The 14,966-nt window shown below is 34.1% G+C and overlaps 1 protein-coding gene across 4 annotated transcripts in view; it reads left to right on the forward strand.

Moving 5' to 3' along the window:
- The window catches only part of ERBB4 (erb-b2 receptor tyrosine kinase 4), a 1,144,263-nt gene that overhangs the window by 918,050 nt on the left and 211,247 nt on the right, over window positions 1-14,966 (forward strand). For all 4 annotated transcript variants that reach the window (XM_060623387.3, XM_060623389.3, XM_060623384.3 and 1 more), the window contains exons 17-19: window positions 2,991-3,123; window positions 7,594-7,716; window positions 11,632-11,730. In XM_060623387.3, the coding sequence (XP_060479370.1) occupies window positions 2,991-3,123; window positions 7,594-7,716; window positions 11,632-11,730 (355 nt within the window). The remainder of the gene's footprint in view (window positions 1-2,990; window positions 3,124-7,593; window positions 7,717-11,631; window positions 11,731-14,966) is intronic.

A 14,966-nucleotide genomic window follows, 5' to 3' on the forward strand; every position in this document is an offset into this window, starting at 1 on the left:
TTCTACTGTTTGTAGAACCCACTCTTTTAAATCTATGGCCTATATCTTTACATGGCAGTACATTTTTATCTCATCTGCTACCTAATCAGCCCATAACAAAACTTCTCAAGTTATCTGCAACCTGTCCATACAAATGGTGGTAAAAACTAAGGTTCACTGCAAGATTGCATTTCACATCTTGTTGTTATGACCAGTAAGTCTTTTTAATCAAAACAGTACCTTTTTTTCCCATTCACTTATTAAAGAAACATGCACGTTGTCTTAAAGAATATTCCCCCTTCTCAGTTTGACCAGTTGCATACTTGTGGTTTATGATTTATTTTTCAAGAGCAACTTCTAAAATATGAAGGATTTGGCCACCTAAAATATCCAACAAAACATTTATGTAAGATTTTAAGTATAGAAACTAGTTCTTCAAGCTTGTACATCTACCATTCCTGCAGAGTTGTAAGAAAGAAAAAAGATAAAGAAAGGCAAATCAACCAAGGAACTTCTTTGGGGGAAATATTGAATGTAAATGCTAATGAGAAAAACGTAGAAATTATTGTCTATTGTGTTTTTGGGTGTTTTATGTTTATTGCCATGACCAAGGTAAGTAGTAATGACTCAACAATTGATATCCACCCAAATTAGATGAAAACAATGGAGGCAGAGGTCTCATTTTATTCTATTAAGTGGTTCTTCTTGGGGCACATGAGTGGTTTAGTGAATTAAGCGTCAGACTTTTGGTTTCAGCTGGTGAGATTGAGCTCCACAGGCTCTGTGCTGACAGCATGGAGCTTACTTGGGGTTCTCTATCTCACTGTCTCTCTTCCCCTTTCCTGTTTGCACACATTCTCTCTCTCTCAAAATAAATAAATAAACGTAAAAAAGAAGTGATTCTTCTTAAAATGGAAAACAAAAACAAAATAGAACATTTTTTGTTACAGTGATATTGACATCCATTTTCATGAATCCATGCCACTTATTTTTTACAGAATAGATAAACAGAAGAAGTTTAGAGTTTAGTTCAAATCTACAACTAACAAAATGTTGGGCACTATTCTCAGTCATACATAAATCCTTTGCAATAAAAATATTCGGCTGAAGAAACAAAAATACAACTCTTTGTGTAGTAATGGCTTTTTCAGGGATATGTGAAACACTTGAGCCAGAAATTATGCCTTGGACTGAAATCTTAAAATGTTTTCTTGAGATACATATTTAACTGCCAGGCTCAAAAATATGATCTTACACATGCCAAAACACATCACAATGATGAGTTTGTGTCCATACTACAGTTTAATTTTCTCAGCATAGATTTTTATATCTTTATAAAATTCCATTTAGGAAAATCTAGTTGAATTATAGCAACATTCCAGTATGCTATAGTACTTTCGGCTGTCAGGAAACAACCTTTAGGATGAAATACTTCTTAAGGTTTTTCTGTAGTTTTATACAGCAATATAACAGTCATAATCTTTAGAAGACATGGCTTCATTTATAGAAGTTACACAGATTTTTTTTCAAGAGCTCCTTAAAATTTTAAAATTTTATTTAGGATCATCTGCTATCATTATTTTTGATGTGTCTTTGAACAGAAGTTTATTTTGCAAGAGCAAGTAATTTTTTTTTCTAAAAGAATGTAGCTGTATAGAGTAAATTCCTGTAAAAATGGAAACATAAGGCATAAAAAAATTTACTATTGAAAGCATGGACATTCAGGGAGTTCTTTTTTACTTTTCTTATCTATCATGTCTTATTGGTCAAATATGTATTAGGTAACACCTATGTGTTTTACTCTGGGCTATTTACTGTGATGAATGAAATTAATATATCTCAGGGCTATGACCACAGAAAGCTCATAGATACTACTCTAGAACAAGCAGTTAAGATCATAAATATTACTTTTCAAGCAAGGAAAAAAATTAAGTTAGAAAACAATGAGTGATCAGTTTCAAAATTATATCTTAGCTAACAATGTATTAAAGAGACACTTTAAGAAGAAAAATCTCTAGGAAATCTCTTCTAACCCCTTCTAATCTCATCTTACTAGTTATATCTTTTAATGTAATACTTAATGTGTAGATCTCTTTTGTAGGTATATGATGCTTAGGCACGCTTTTGATAATATTTACTTCTGTCCTACTACAACTCTGAAAACGAATCTGACTCAATTCTTCATTTTTTCCTGCTCTATATCTTATCAAAGTTCCAAGAGTTTGAAACAGCACTTTTGTTAATACATCTCTCATATCAGTACCATCATGCTCCAGAGGTGTGGGGTTCATATATTTCCAGACCATTCATTTTTGCGTTAGAGCAGTAGTTCTCAAAAGGCGGTGATTTGGGCAGACATTTGACAATATCTAGTGAAATTGTCGACTGAAGGATGGGGGTGCTACTGGCATCTAGTGGATGGGGGACAAGGATGTTGATAAACACCCTAACATGCATGAGACAGTCCCCCATAACAAACAAGTGTCCAGCCTAAAATGTCAATAGTGCCACTGTTGAGAAAGTCTACTTTAGAAAAAATTTTGGAAATAATATTATATACCACAACATTATTAAAATATATTTCCATTTATTTATAGATACAAGTAAAATTAAAACAATTTAAAATGCTTAAATATCAATATTTTGGCATATGTTCTTCATTCTGTTACTAAGTGTAATATATATACGTATATGTATACACACACGCACACACACACACATATATATTCATTTTTTTTTTTTTTTTTTGGTCAAATGGCATGCTGTGGCTGCTCGTCTCCAAAGATTAGTTGTTTGTGCATGGTTTATTTAAAAAACAAAGCAAAACAAAAAGTGTAAAGTTGTTGTCATGAGAAAAATTTTGTGACAGCTTTAATGCAATTTTTTGTTTGTTTTTCTTCTAACTGACTAGATCTGTGGTATGTGGATAATGTATCCTACATCCACTCTTTTTCTTCCTCTGTCTTGTCTCTCCTCTTACTTGTTTTTTTCCTGTTTCCTTCGGTTGGCAGAACTCCTCTAATTGCAGCTGGAGTCATCGGCGGGCTCTTCATCCTGGTCATCGTGGGTCTAACATTTGCAGTTTATGTAAGAAGGAAGAGTATCAAAAAGAAAAGAGCCCTGAGAAGATTTCTGGAAACAGAGGTGAGGTGTTTATTTCTTCTCTGCATGTGTTTGGGGCTTTTCATTAGGTTTAGAAGGTTTAGATGATACTCAGCTTTTTAATCCAAGTGAAATGCTGTTCAATTTCCTGCCAAGGGCTTATAGTTCATAGTATGTTATATACAAAGTTGATGAAAAATCAGAGTATATAGTAAAAGTAGTCACGGCAGTTTCATGGCTTAAAGAGGACAAATACCAAGGGCGAGGCTATTATCTTCTCGAACGACAGATCTTATTGAAAAGACATATCTGTTTCTTTTGGGAGAGGAATCCCAAAGGCAAGCTCTAGGATATTACAGTAGCAGAACAGAAAACATCTGGGTGGATGAAGTCTCAACAGCAGAACTAGAAAAATGTTAGAATTTTTCTGTTTGAAAATAAAACCAGATAGGCCAGCAATTTATGCTTTAATTACCGTCATTAAATTGGTAGCCACTGATCCCACTATACTAGTGGTAAAAAGCTGAGCTTACAGGATGAAGCTTAGTATTGTAATCACACAGACCTTACCACACAATTTATGTGAGTCATTTAATATTATGCGTGTTAGTTGTTGTGAATATATAAATTACCCACAAATTATTAATTTCTTTTATATTGCCACACTGAGTTCTCTAGTGTACAACATGATAGTTTTCACTGTACAGGTTACAGGGGAAAAACAATTACAGAAAACTATGCATTTCCACATCCTTCTCAACTCGCATCTTACCTCTTTCTTCTGATATACACATCCCTGGCTGTCTGAACAGCTCACAGCAATTCTGTTCTGAGACTTAGCCTTCCCTGGTTTGTTTTCTTGCTCATTGTCAGTGTGACAGTCTGACTTTTCCTCTTAATACTGACAGGAATGAGAACATTCATTTATAAATTCTGCAAACTGATAGCAAATAAAATTTAGCTCTCTTTCTTTAGAAGTTGAAAGTAGATAGAAGAATCGTGTGAAATGTTCAAGAACCTACAGTTACACGGAGGAAAGAATTTCTAAGAATTGGAGGTGTCTAAAATTCAAATGGATTGTCTCATCAATAGAGATGGCTAAGCATAAGATAGGTAGTCAATTATATACATGAGAAAAAATAGTAATAACTCTTACTTGAGCTGGATATTTACAAATAGATCAACTTCATCATTTTCAACCCTGCACATGAATACAAGTTTGGACACAACACCTGTGCTGTGCTTATTTTCAGTTTAGCTAGGATGCTGTAGGCAGGTAGAATTCTCCCTCATGGCCAGCTTGGGGCAGTTGTAAAGAGAATTCTAAAGAGTGAAGTAAATTAGAGTTGGAAAGGAACTGAAGGCTTGGAACAGCAGTGGCTATTTAAGTGACTGAATAAATAGAAAAAGAGTTCTGTCCCTTAACCACAGGCAGAAAAATCTCATTGCTACAAAAATAATTATTTTGTGTGTTTTCTTTTTTTTAATATGGTGCTAAGAATGTCCTCTAAATTGGCATTTAATTACTAAATAAGCAAATGCTGATTAGTTTTATAAGCAGATTCTAATTTTTATAAAAAATTATTGCTTAGTACTAAATTAGATAATTGTAGAAGTCCCATCTTTCTCTCAGGAGAAGTAAATAACTATGATTTTCTGCCATCTAAATAGAAGAGGAGTTCTTAAGAGGATCAACTCAAATCCTTAACTACTGAAGCTTGAAATCTGTCTCAGATGTGAAAAACTTGTTAAAGCATGATATATTGTTGGAATGTACTTAGAGTAAATATGCTTTTCCAAAATCGTTTTGCTCCAGATTGTCTTGTCTTCTGTTACATGAGTAAAAGTAGAAAATATGTTTGTTTTTATTTAACATACACTTACTGAGATGCACTGTAAGCTTGATACTTTGATAGATACTGTGATTAAAAAGTGTTAATGGGACATGATCCTATCCCGTGAAGAGTGACAGCTTCAGAGCTTACAATGTGGCAGGCAATATTCCAAAGCTTTCCAGCTATGTTATACCCCATTTCATCTTTTGACACTCTTCGAAGGTAATTATTGCCATATCTATGTTAACGAGTATGAAATGAGGGACAAGGAGGGATAAATTGCTTTCTAAGCCTGTGAGTGGCAGTACTAAGATACAAACCTACAAATTTAAACTTGACCCTCTTTTTGCCATCTTGGCATGCAAATGAAACAATGCCTCTTTTAAAGACATCATTCGCAAATGCCTGGAAAAATATGTTTGTAAAAATTTTACGTGACATCTAAGAAAATTGCAGAAGACTAAACATTTCAGGTAGAATAGTGAAGTTCTCAAAACATGAAATTATGGCAATATTATGTGCCAAAGCATCTGTTTTAAATACATATAGCCCATAGTGCTAAAATTTAGTCCCCAATCTTGCATATGATTTTTATATAAGTTTTTATATGATTTAAAAAGATAATTTATTAAAGTTCCTGATTATGTACATATAGTGTGTGTATCAAAATCTACTGAACAAATGCTGCACAGCAGAGTTGGATTCGAATAAAGGACATTTTCTGAGGGAGATTCTTCTTCTAGTTTTTCAAAAAATTTTGTAATTCATTCTGAGATTTATTTTAGGTGACTTGAACACAATTGTATGCATTTTTTGAAATATAAATTTGAAAATGAAATAGAAGCATATTTGTGGTCAAACTTTTAGACCATAGCCTAAATTTATTGATAATTTTATCATCTTCTCCAAATTCTCGTTGGTTTTCACTGCACTTACCTATACTCAAGATTCTGTTCAGCTATTGAAATAGACCATTATGTTCACAGAAGCATAATAATAACCAAGCCAGAGGGTCACAGTGCACTTAGCATTGTAAACAGACATTGTGAAATACTGTGATGGTTTTCAAGGCAATTTGAGTAGGCGTCACTTTTAATTATTTCCTTAGGCTGAGAAAGAACCAGTTATTTGTCTGAGTTTAAAGTTTAGTTCCTTAATTTAACTTTTAAAAAAGAAACTTCTATTTCTCTCACTTGCATTTTGACTCAAGCATAGATAAAAACCTAAAATTTTAACACAGGATGTAGACTATTGGTACCCACAGTCAATCTCACGTTTACTTTTTTTTTTTTTTTTCCTCCCCCTCACATAAGCAGGAAATTGGCACATACTCACATATCTTTCCCCTCCTTACTCATCCTCTCTGGCTGAATGGCATCTAAACTGAACATCTAAAATTATTTGTATTTATATCTTTTGGCCACACCCAGCCCACTTTACAGTCTGGTGTTTCCCATCCTGATCTCATCCTTCAGACCTGTCCCACCCCTCGTTGCATTCTTCTTTCTGTCTTCTTCCTCCTCCCTGATGCTGTGTCCAAACTGTTCTTTACATTGGCAAACCCTCCTCCATGTCAATCCATTTTTATTATCTCAAGTCCAACTTTAAAGTGTACCTCGTTGGGGCGCCTGGGTGGCTCAGTCGGTTGAGCGGCCGACTTCGGCTCAGGTCATGATCTCACGGTCCGTGAGTTCAAGCCCCGAGTCGGGCTCTGTGCTGACAGCTCAGAGCCTGGAGCCTGTTTCAGATTCTGTGTCTCCCTCTCTCTGACCCTTCCCCATTCATGCTCTGTCTCTCTCTGTCTCAAAAATAAATAAACGTTAAAAAAAATAATAATAATAAAAAAAAAAGTGTACCTCGTCCAGGAAGCCAAAACTAGCAAAGCTTACTTGCTCCTGGTTATTTTATTCCTTTGCATTCCAAAGCATTCATGTAGGATCTAGAATGAGTTCATAGAATTTTAGGATTTTTTATCTTTAAGGTACTTTAGGGCCTTGCTGCTTAACATGTGTTGAAGGACCATCATCGTACATAGATATCACCAGGAGTTCTGCAAAATGCAAATTTCAGCCCCAACTTTAGACTTATTGAACCAGAATCTGTATTTTACCAAGAATGTCAGGTAATTCAAGTGTACACCAAAGTGTTAGAAGCAGTGCCCTGGGGCACTGGTATTGTGCTAACTTACTTTATTTTCTTCCAACCATTTGTTTGTCCTGGCTTCCCAGTTAGATTTTCAATGCTAAGAAGACAATGTTTTATTTTTTTTTATGTATCAAATCTCCTAAAACAAGAAAGAAAACTTTGATAGAGTACATGGACATAACTAAGATCTCTGAGTCTTAGCTGGGGATACCAAAACTGGAAGCACTTCAAAAAGTAAGATTTAGAGCCCCTAATCAGCCTAAATTTCTTTAAAAATAGGGAGAAAAATCCCCTACCTTAGTATGCCTCAAGGTAGGCACAGTTTTATACTTGTGTTCAGCTAGGCAAAAAGCATGGGAAGAGAAAAGACTCTGAAGGAATCGTGAGTGATCCATACTACAAAAATATTGTCAATGAAAGTGTGTTTGTGTGTTTTTGTATGTATGAGAAAGAGAAGCAGGCAGAGGAAGAGGGGGAAGCACTGACTGGTGAATGGAAAGCTGTATAACCTATATTCTTTTTTGTTTTGTAGTTGGTAGAACCCTTAACTCCCAGCGGCACAGCACCCAATCAAGCTCAACTGCGTATTTTAAAAGAAACTGAGCTCAAAAGAGTGAAAGTACTTGGCTCGGGAGCTTTTGGAACAGTGTATAAAGTAAGTAAAAACCCATACCATTAGTTACTTTAAGTTTCCTTTCAGACTTGTCTTAAATAATAGCCAGAGTTAATTGCTCTTGCCAACCTAATTTCCTTTTAATATCCAGAGAGTGGAACCTTTATAGTATAGTATAGTATAGTATAGTATAGTATAGTATAGTATAGTATACTTTATAGTATAGTATAGTATAGTATAGTATTGAGAAGTTGCTGCACAAGTGAATCCATTCATTTTTGTTGAGGGCTGGGATGGGTACAGTCACGAGAAAGCAGGAAACTGTCACGGAAACCATGGTATATAGTCTTTCTTTCCACGCCCTTCTGAACCCCTTTTGATATGATCTCCCTATTGGTAAATTTGTCCTTATCTAAAATACACAGCTCTCACCCGCTTTCCTTCTCCGTACACAGTGCTGCGGGGAATCCCAGACAGGCCTAGGGATGTACCATAATCCTTGCTCTTCTTTTCTTCTGCTCTTTCATCCACATGTCTCCCCACCAGGACGTTACTAGCCTATCTTTTTAAAACCTACACAAATGTGCTGACTGGTTAACAGGATAGGACTAGTTCCTAAACTACTTTTTGCCTACCTGTTAACATATATGATTTAACAGAAAACTTTCAGTTTTGATGTCTTCACCATTGTATGCAAACTAAAAAAGTGACTTTATTTGTGAAATTCAGGTCGGAGAATGAAAGGGTGACATCGTGGGTTTCCAATAAGAGACATCTTTTTGGAAAGGGAAAGCTCAAATAATGTTATCTGTGTGTTTACTTTTTTAGTTTAATTACAAAACCAATTCAGAGGCCAGGCCCAAGGTTAATTGTGGTGAAATTTGTTTTTCAAATTCAAATTTCTGCTGGGTTAGTGCTAAATCCTTCTTAGACTGTCCATTGTGACAGTTCCCCAAATTTTACTTGACAGTTTTATATATTTCTTAAAGCTATATGCAAGCCTACAGTTATTTTTACAAACATTTTTGTTAAAATAGACTGGATGTTAGAAATTCTGTATTTTACAATGTTTGGTTTTTTTTCTATGTGAAACAGGTATTTACTTAACAAAAAATATTAACAAGTAGAATATTAATCTTAATTTTCTCTCCTGAGTGTTCCAAAAATAATTTAATCTCTTTAGAATAAAATTGTTTTATTCTAGGGCCAAAATGCAGAAATTTCTTAATCTAGTGTACATATTATGTTCAATTACACTCAAAATTAATTGAGCACCTAATTGGAATAGAAACTATTCTAGGCTGGCTTGGTGCTTTCTAGTCTTCAAATTCTTTGTAATGTTGAAGAAACACAACTTATCCTGTTTTTCTATTTATATATATGCTAGAAATAATGGACTTCCTGTTTGAAGATAACTCAGTTTTAGATTGTTCCTAGCATATCACCACCCTTTTATTTTAAAGATGGTATGATCTGGAAAGCAAAATTTTATTTTAAATCATGGATAACATTTAGCTCAAGGACAAATATGATCTAGTGACCTCAGCAGGGAAAAATTACCCATTTAGACATTTACTAATAAAGTTATATGAATGTTTTTATTATGAACAATTATTTGCCTGTTGTCCATGACTTAATGCCTTTATTGAAATTACTTGTATTGAAGGTTCCATAAGTATGTTTAAATTTCATGCCTGCAGTGTGTATGGTTGACCCTAAGTTTTAATTAGTATATAAGTTCCTACAAAGACATACTGTCTTAAAATGTAAAGAACTATTCTTGACCACATAAATGCAAATTAGCTTAGCTAATTATTTGGTTAATTTTTCCTCCTGGTTGGAGATATGCTGTGTTTAAACATAAAAGATCTGAACCAATATTGTGGGTATTAACATAGTTGAATTTTTGTCTGGTCAGGCCTAGAAAATAATGACTACTTATTTAAAAAGCAGTACAAATTAATTCACACTGAATTTATATTCTTATTTCAAAAGTATACTTTAGGAATATTTTAATATTGATGATATATCTTTATAAAGTAATCCCCTCTTTAGTTACTTTATTGAGTAATGGTAAACGTGTTCTCTACCCTAGATACCATCACTAAGAAAATGTAGCCTATGGATCTTGGACTTTCACTGCCTCTCCTACCCCATTTCTGCACTAATAATTAAAAAAAATAATAATAATACCACAGGGAACATGGCTTATTTCTTTGTATTTTTTTAAATCTTTTTCAATGTTTATTTATTTTTGAGACAGAGAGAGACAGAGCATGAATGGGGGAGGGTCAGAGAGGGAGACACAGAATCTGAAGCAGACTCCAGGCTCTGAGCTGTCAGCCCAGAGCCCAACACGGGGCTCGAACTCACGAACTGTGAGATCGTGACCTGAGCTGAAGTCGGATGCTTAACCGACTGAGCCACCCAGGTGCCCCCTTTTTTGTATTTGACACATAAATTTCCCTATTCACTCTAAGAAGAATATAACCCTTAAATTCACCTTCTAATGGTTAAAGAGTTTTTTTCTTTATTATTCTGATTTTTTTAAAATAATTTTTGTATTTAGTTCTCCTCTTGTATTATTACAACTTTTGATAATACAAATATACATGTTTTAAAAGTGAAAAACTTTTTTTTTTAATTTTTTTAATGTTTATTTATTTTTGAGACAGAGAGACACAGCATGAGCAGGGAAGGGGCAGAGATAGAGGGAGACACAGAATGTGAAGCAGGCTCCAGGCTCTGAGCTGTCAGCACAGAGCCCGACGCGGGGCTCGAACCCACGAACTGTGAGATCATGACCTGAGCCGAAGTCGGACGCTTAACCGACTGAGCCACCCAGGCGCCCCAAAACTTTTTTTTTTTTTTTTTATAACTACAACCAGTTGATATTAGGAAAGACTAGAAATTCTCTTTAGGAATAAGAGATTGCTTTTCCCCCTTTCATTTTAATGTTAAAACTGGACTAAGAATACTTTTGTTTTTGGTGTCAGGGCTAATAAGTTAAAATCTGAGATTTCCATTTTTTCCATATAACCTCACATTCGTTTCTGTGTTCATTTGGGACAATGTGCTTCAAAAAAAGTCTCATGTAATCGATGCATCCCTATGTATCTTATCAAAATTATTGTCCTAATTCAAATAGCCGTTTACTCAGAAATGCTGTTATGTTCCTTAATGTTGTACTTGACTCAAACCTTACCTACTTTATATTTTCCCATTGTATAGATCTTGCTCAGGTATTATATTTTTGTAGAAGGAGAGAACTGGCGGTGACCAATATAAATATTTTATATTATTTCAGAGCTAATAAAAATCCTTGACACACACATACACAATATTTAACAATCTAAACAAATTAATAGGTGGTCAATACTCCCTAGTACTTTCCTTAGAAAACTAATTCTTAAATCAATCTGAATTTCAGGAATGTGAGACTATGCTATTTTCATGTTTTTGTTTGTTTTAGTTGCAGAATAATTAGGTAATATTAATGCTGAAAAGAACCTCCAAGATTACTTAGCCCAGTCTTCTAAATTACAAATGAGACATTTGAAGACCAAAAATTGGAGCAGCATTCTCAAAGTCTTGAGAAGTTGATTTTTATCCAAATCTAATATTATTATATTTTATGTCATTTTTTCTCTATTGAAAGCCTTTTCACACATACAAATTGAATTTTATAATGTGATACTTTATAATATAATAGTAAACACCTTGAAAGCAGAATAAATGTGTGAGTCATTCTCAGATAATGAAAGCAGAAAACAAAGTTGCTATGTAACTTGTAACATATAGCAGGTACTTGTTAAATTTTTGTTGATTGAATAAAAAGATGTAAAACTTCTAAATTATTTTTTTAAAGAAATTAATAGAGTGGTTAAATCAAATTTTGTCTCTGGTATGAATTTGTATATGTCTTCATATAGATTTTATGTGATTTTTCCCCCAAAGGGTATTTGGGTACCTGAAGGAGAAACAGTAAAGATTCCTGTGGCTATTAAGATTCTTAATGAAACAACTGGTCCCAAAGCCAATGTGGAGTTCATGGATGTAAGTATAGACACCAGGCAATCACATTTTTATGCGTTATTAATAGACTGCTTTTAGAATTAAATAAAGACTTCACTACTTACAAATGGTATAATATTTATAGTTAAAGCCATGAGCAGGGGTCAGCAAATTTCTTAAAGGACCAGAGAATAAATAGTCTTTTTGTGCAATGTGGTCTCTATGGAAACTAGAGACCACAGCTCTGTCCTTTAGGTGGGTGAACATCCATAGGTACCTAAAAACACAACACACAAAAATGGATTTGCCTGTGTTGCAGTAAATTTGATTTACACAAACAAGATGAAGGCTGAAGGCCTGAAGACCAAATTCTGCTCTCACAAGAGCTCTGTGTTTAACCACTATGCAAAGAAGGGCAAATTGCATTTGGGAGTAGTAATGATGATTTGAAAAATTAATTGTGCTGCTTTATTTTATTATTGTTATCCACTTAGCAGAAAACATCAATCAAGGTTAGTTTCTATAGTAAGTCAGTTTGTGCTAAATTTAAATTAGGAACCTACCCAAGTCAGATAATTACCGATGGAAATTTACTTTTTTCAGTTCAAATTCGGAAGACAAACCTTATGGGTAAAAAGCTCCAACTATAGAAAAATTAGAGCGTTCTGAAGAATAAAAATACTTGATAAGGTCAATCAGAACTTTAAGATTCCCCCCCAGCAAAGATTGTAGATTGAGCTGTTCAGCAGATTTCAGAAGGTAGTACAGATAAAATGTATACGTGGCATGCTGTTATTTTTTCACATTCAATATAAGCTATCCTGTGAGGGGTTCTATCAAGGATACATATGTTCTTTCTCTTTTAGAATGATAATTTCAATAATAAGAATGATTTTGATTTTCAAATGACCTTCATACGAAAGATGACGCAAGCATATGCACTTTGATTTTTTTAAAGATGGATTGCTATATATTTCTACCCAGTTTCTCTTGTAAGCTCTTTTGTAAGTTTTATAGGAGCTCAGTTTTTGACCTTGGATAATTTATTTGGGCATAATGCTTACCATCATATATGGGACTGCTTTTAGTTAAAGAACTTCTTGGCTATTATATAACAGGACTGATAATTAACCGGTGCAAGCCAGCTGCTCTGATCAGTCAGTGCTGTGCCTTACCAGTTGCTAAATATTTTGAATACCAACCTTGTTACACCTTGTTGTTTATCTACCACCACCTGACAGACACTGAGTCCAGTAACTAAATAATATTTCCTTCTGCAGGTGTCTAAAAGTTCTGACACTATCTGCAGCTACCTGTCCTGGCTCATACAGTAAAATGTAAAACTGAAGCCTTTTCCAGTGAAGTCACAACCTATTTGATCTTGATTATAGGTATACAGTTGTGAAAGGAATTTTCAAAGAAACTAAAAAATATTAAGAAAAAGGACAATGAATATAAAGAGTATAGGTTAATATGTAAAACTGATATAAAAAAAGATCTTGCCCAGACTAGACTGCAGCCAAAGCTGAAATTCACAAGAATGCTAATAATCTCTGCTGGAGGCTCGGACAGCCATTTTTGTCATATTTCCATGGAAACAGACTGGCAAAAAGGGGTTAAGAGGCTACAAAATAATCACCTAAGAAAGAAGCTTTAAAGGCTTCATCATGATTTTGAATGATTATTTGAAAGCTCCTAACCCCATCCTTTTTATTTTTTTTTTTTCCTGATCTGAAGTCTATTCCCATGGAAACAGGAGTGGGGATGGCAGCTTGAAGTCTTAGATTTCTGCTGAATTTTAGATGAGGTTCTGATTGAGCCATGAAAGGAGTCATTTTCCTAAATCATTGGCAAATTTGGTGACCAACAGACTCCAAACCGTATGTTCTTTTTAGAAGTTTAAAAAAAAAAATTAGGGAAAATGTTTTGACTGAGCCCTTCGTACATGTGAATAGATGCCAGATTAATAGATCGATGGACTGCCATCGACAATTTCAATAAATATCAAGCAGAAACATTCAGTACTATTTCACATCTTCTTTCAAAACATTAGTGTGGCTTCGCAATAATTAAAATACAGTTGCACTGGAAAAATTAATGGTAAATTCAGTATTTTAAATAGACTGGTATAATTTTAATGCAAAGTATACCTACATTGCATAACAACATTTTTAGCTCATCTATTATGAATGTAGATCATTGTAAGTACTTAAATAATATATCAAACTATAATAAAAAGCTTCATATCAGCAAATTTATTTGTAATTTGGACCTAAGAATTAAGTTGAAGTTGCCAATATCCCAGGGTTATTAAAATGAAGGTCATGTTTGGCATATCTCCTAGTTTGGGTTCTTCCATATGGTAGAGTACTCCCGGTTTAACTTAGAAATTAATATAACAAAAAAAAAAAAAAAAAAGAAATTAATATAACATCTGCAACGATGCTTCATGTCTCTTGCAAATTAATGTATATGTGTATTTGTTTCTATGCATTTGTTTTATACCATTTTGAAGAAGGAAAATAAAGCTTCCAAAGATTATGGAAACCGTACACTCTTATTAAACATTAGATCTCTGGGCACCTGGGTGGCTCAGTCAGTTAAGCATCCAACTTTGGCTTAGGTCATGATCTCAGGGTTCGTGAGTTCAAGCCCCACATAGGTCTTGTTGCTGTCAATGTAGAGCCTGTTTCCAATCCTTTGTCTCCCTTTCTCTACCCCTCCTCACCCCTTTCTCTCTCTCTCTTTCAAAAATAAATTAAAAAAAAAAAACATTAAGAAAAAGAAGGCATTAGATCTCTTTGCCCCACTTCACCTGACAGCATCCAGCTTTATACTTGGGGTAGAATATTCTAAATTCAATAACTGTTAATATTAAGTTTATTAGATACAGCTATGTTTTACTGGTTATTATAATAAATGACAAAATACAACTTAAAACTCACTACATCCAATACTTCCATTGATATCCAGGGCAAAGGAGAGGACTTTTAGATTTTCTTAGAATTTTTACCATAGGCAAAAACAAATAAGGAACAATTTGTGTTCTTGTAAATGCTATGCTAAAAGTAAGAGAAGGAGAATTTGGTCACAAGGCTGTTATTCAACCCACCTGGATATGTCTAATAGATTTATAATGACAATAATAACACACTGTTATTGAATGGCCAGTATGTCTTTAATTCCAATACAGGAAGATCACATTGAACAACATTATAAAATAATGACTCTAAAGGTGTACATTCTTAAGAATACCTATGTTTATACACACTGCTAGT

This window comes from Panthera onca, chromosome C1 (genome assembly GCF_046562875.1).
Source record: "Panthera onca isolate mPanOnc1 chromosome C1, mPanOnc1 haplotype 2, whole genome shotgun sequence".
Classification (NCBI taxonomy): domain Eukaryota; kingdom Metazoa; phylum Chordata; class Mammalia; order Carnivora; family Felidae; genus Panthera; species Panthera onca.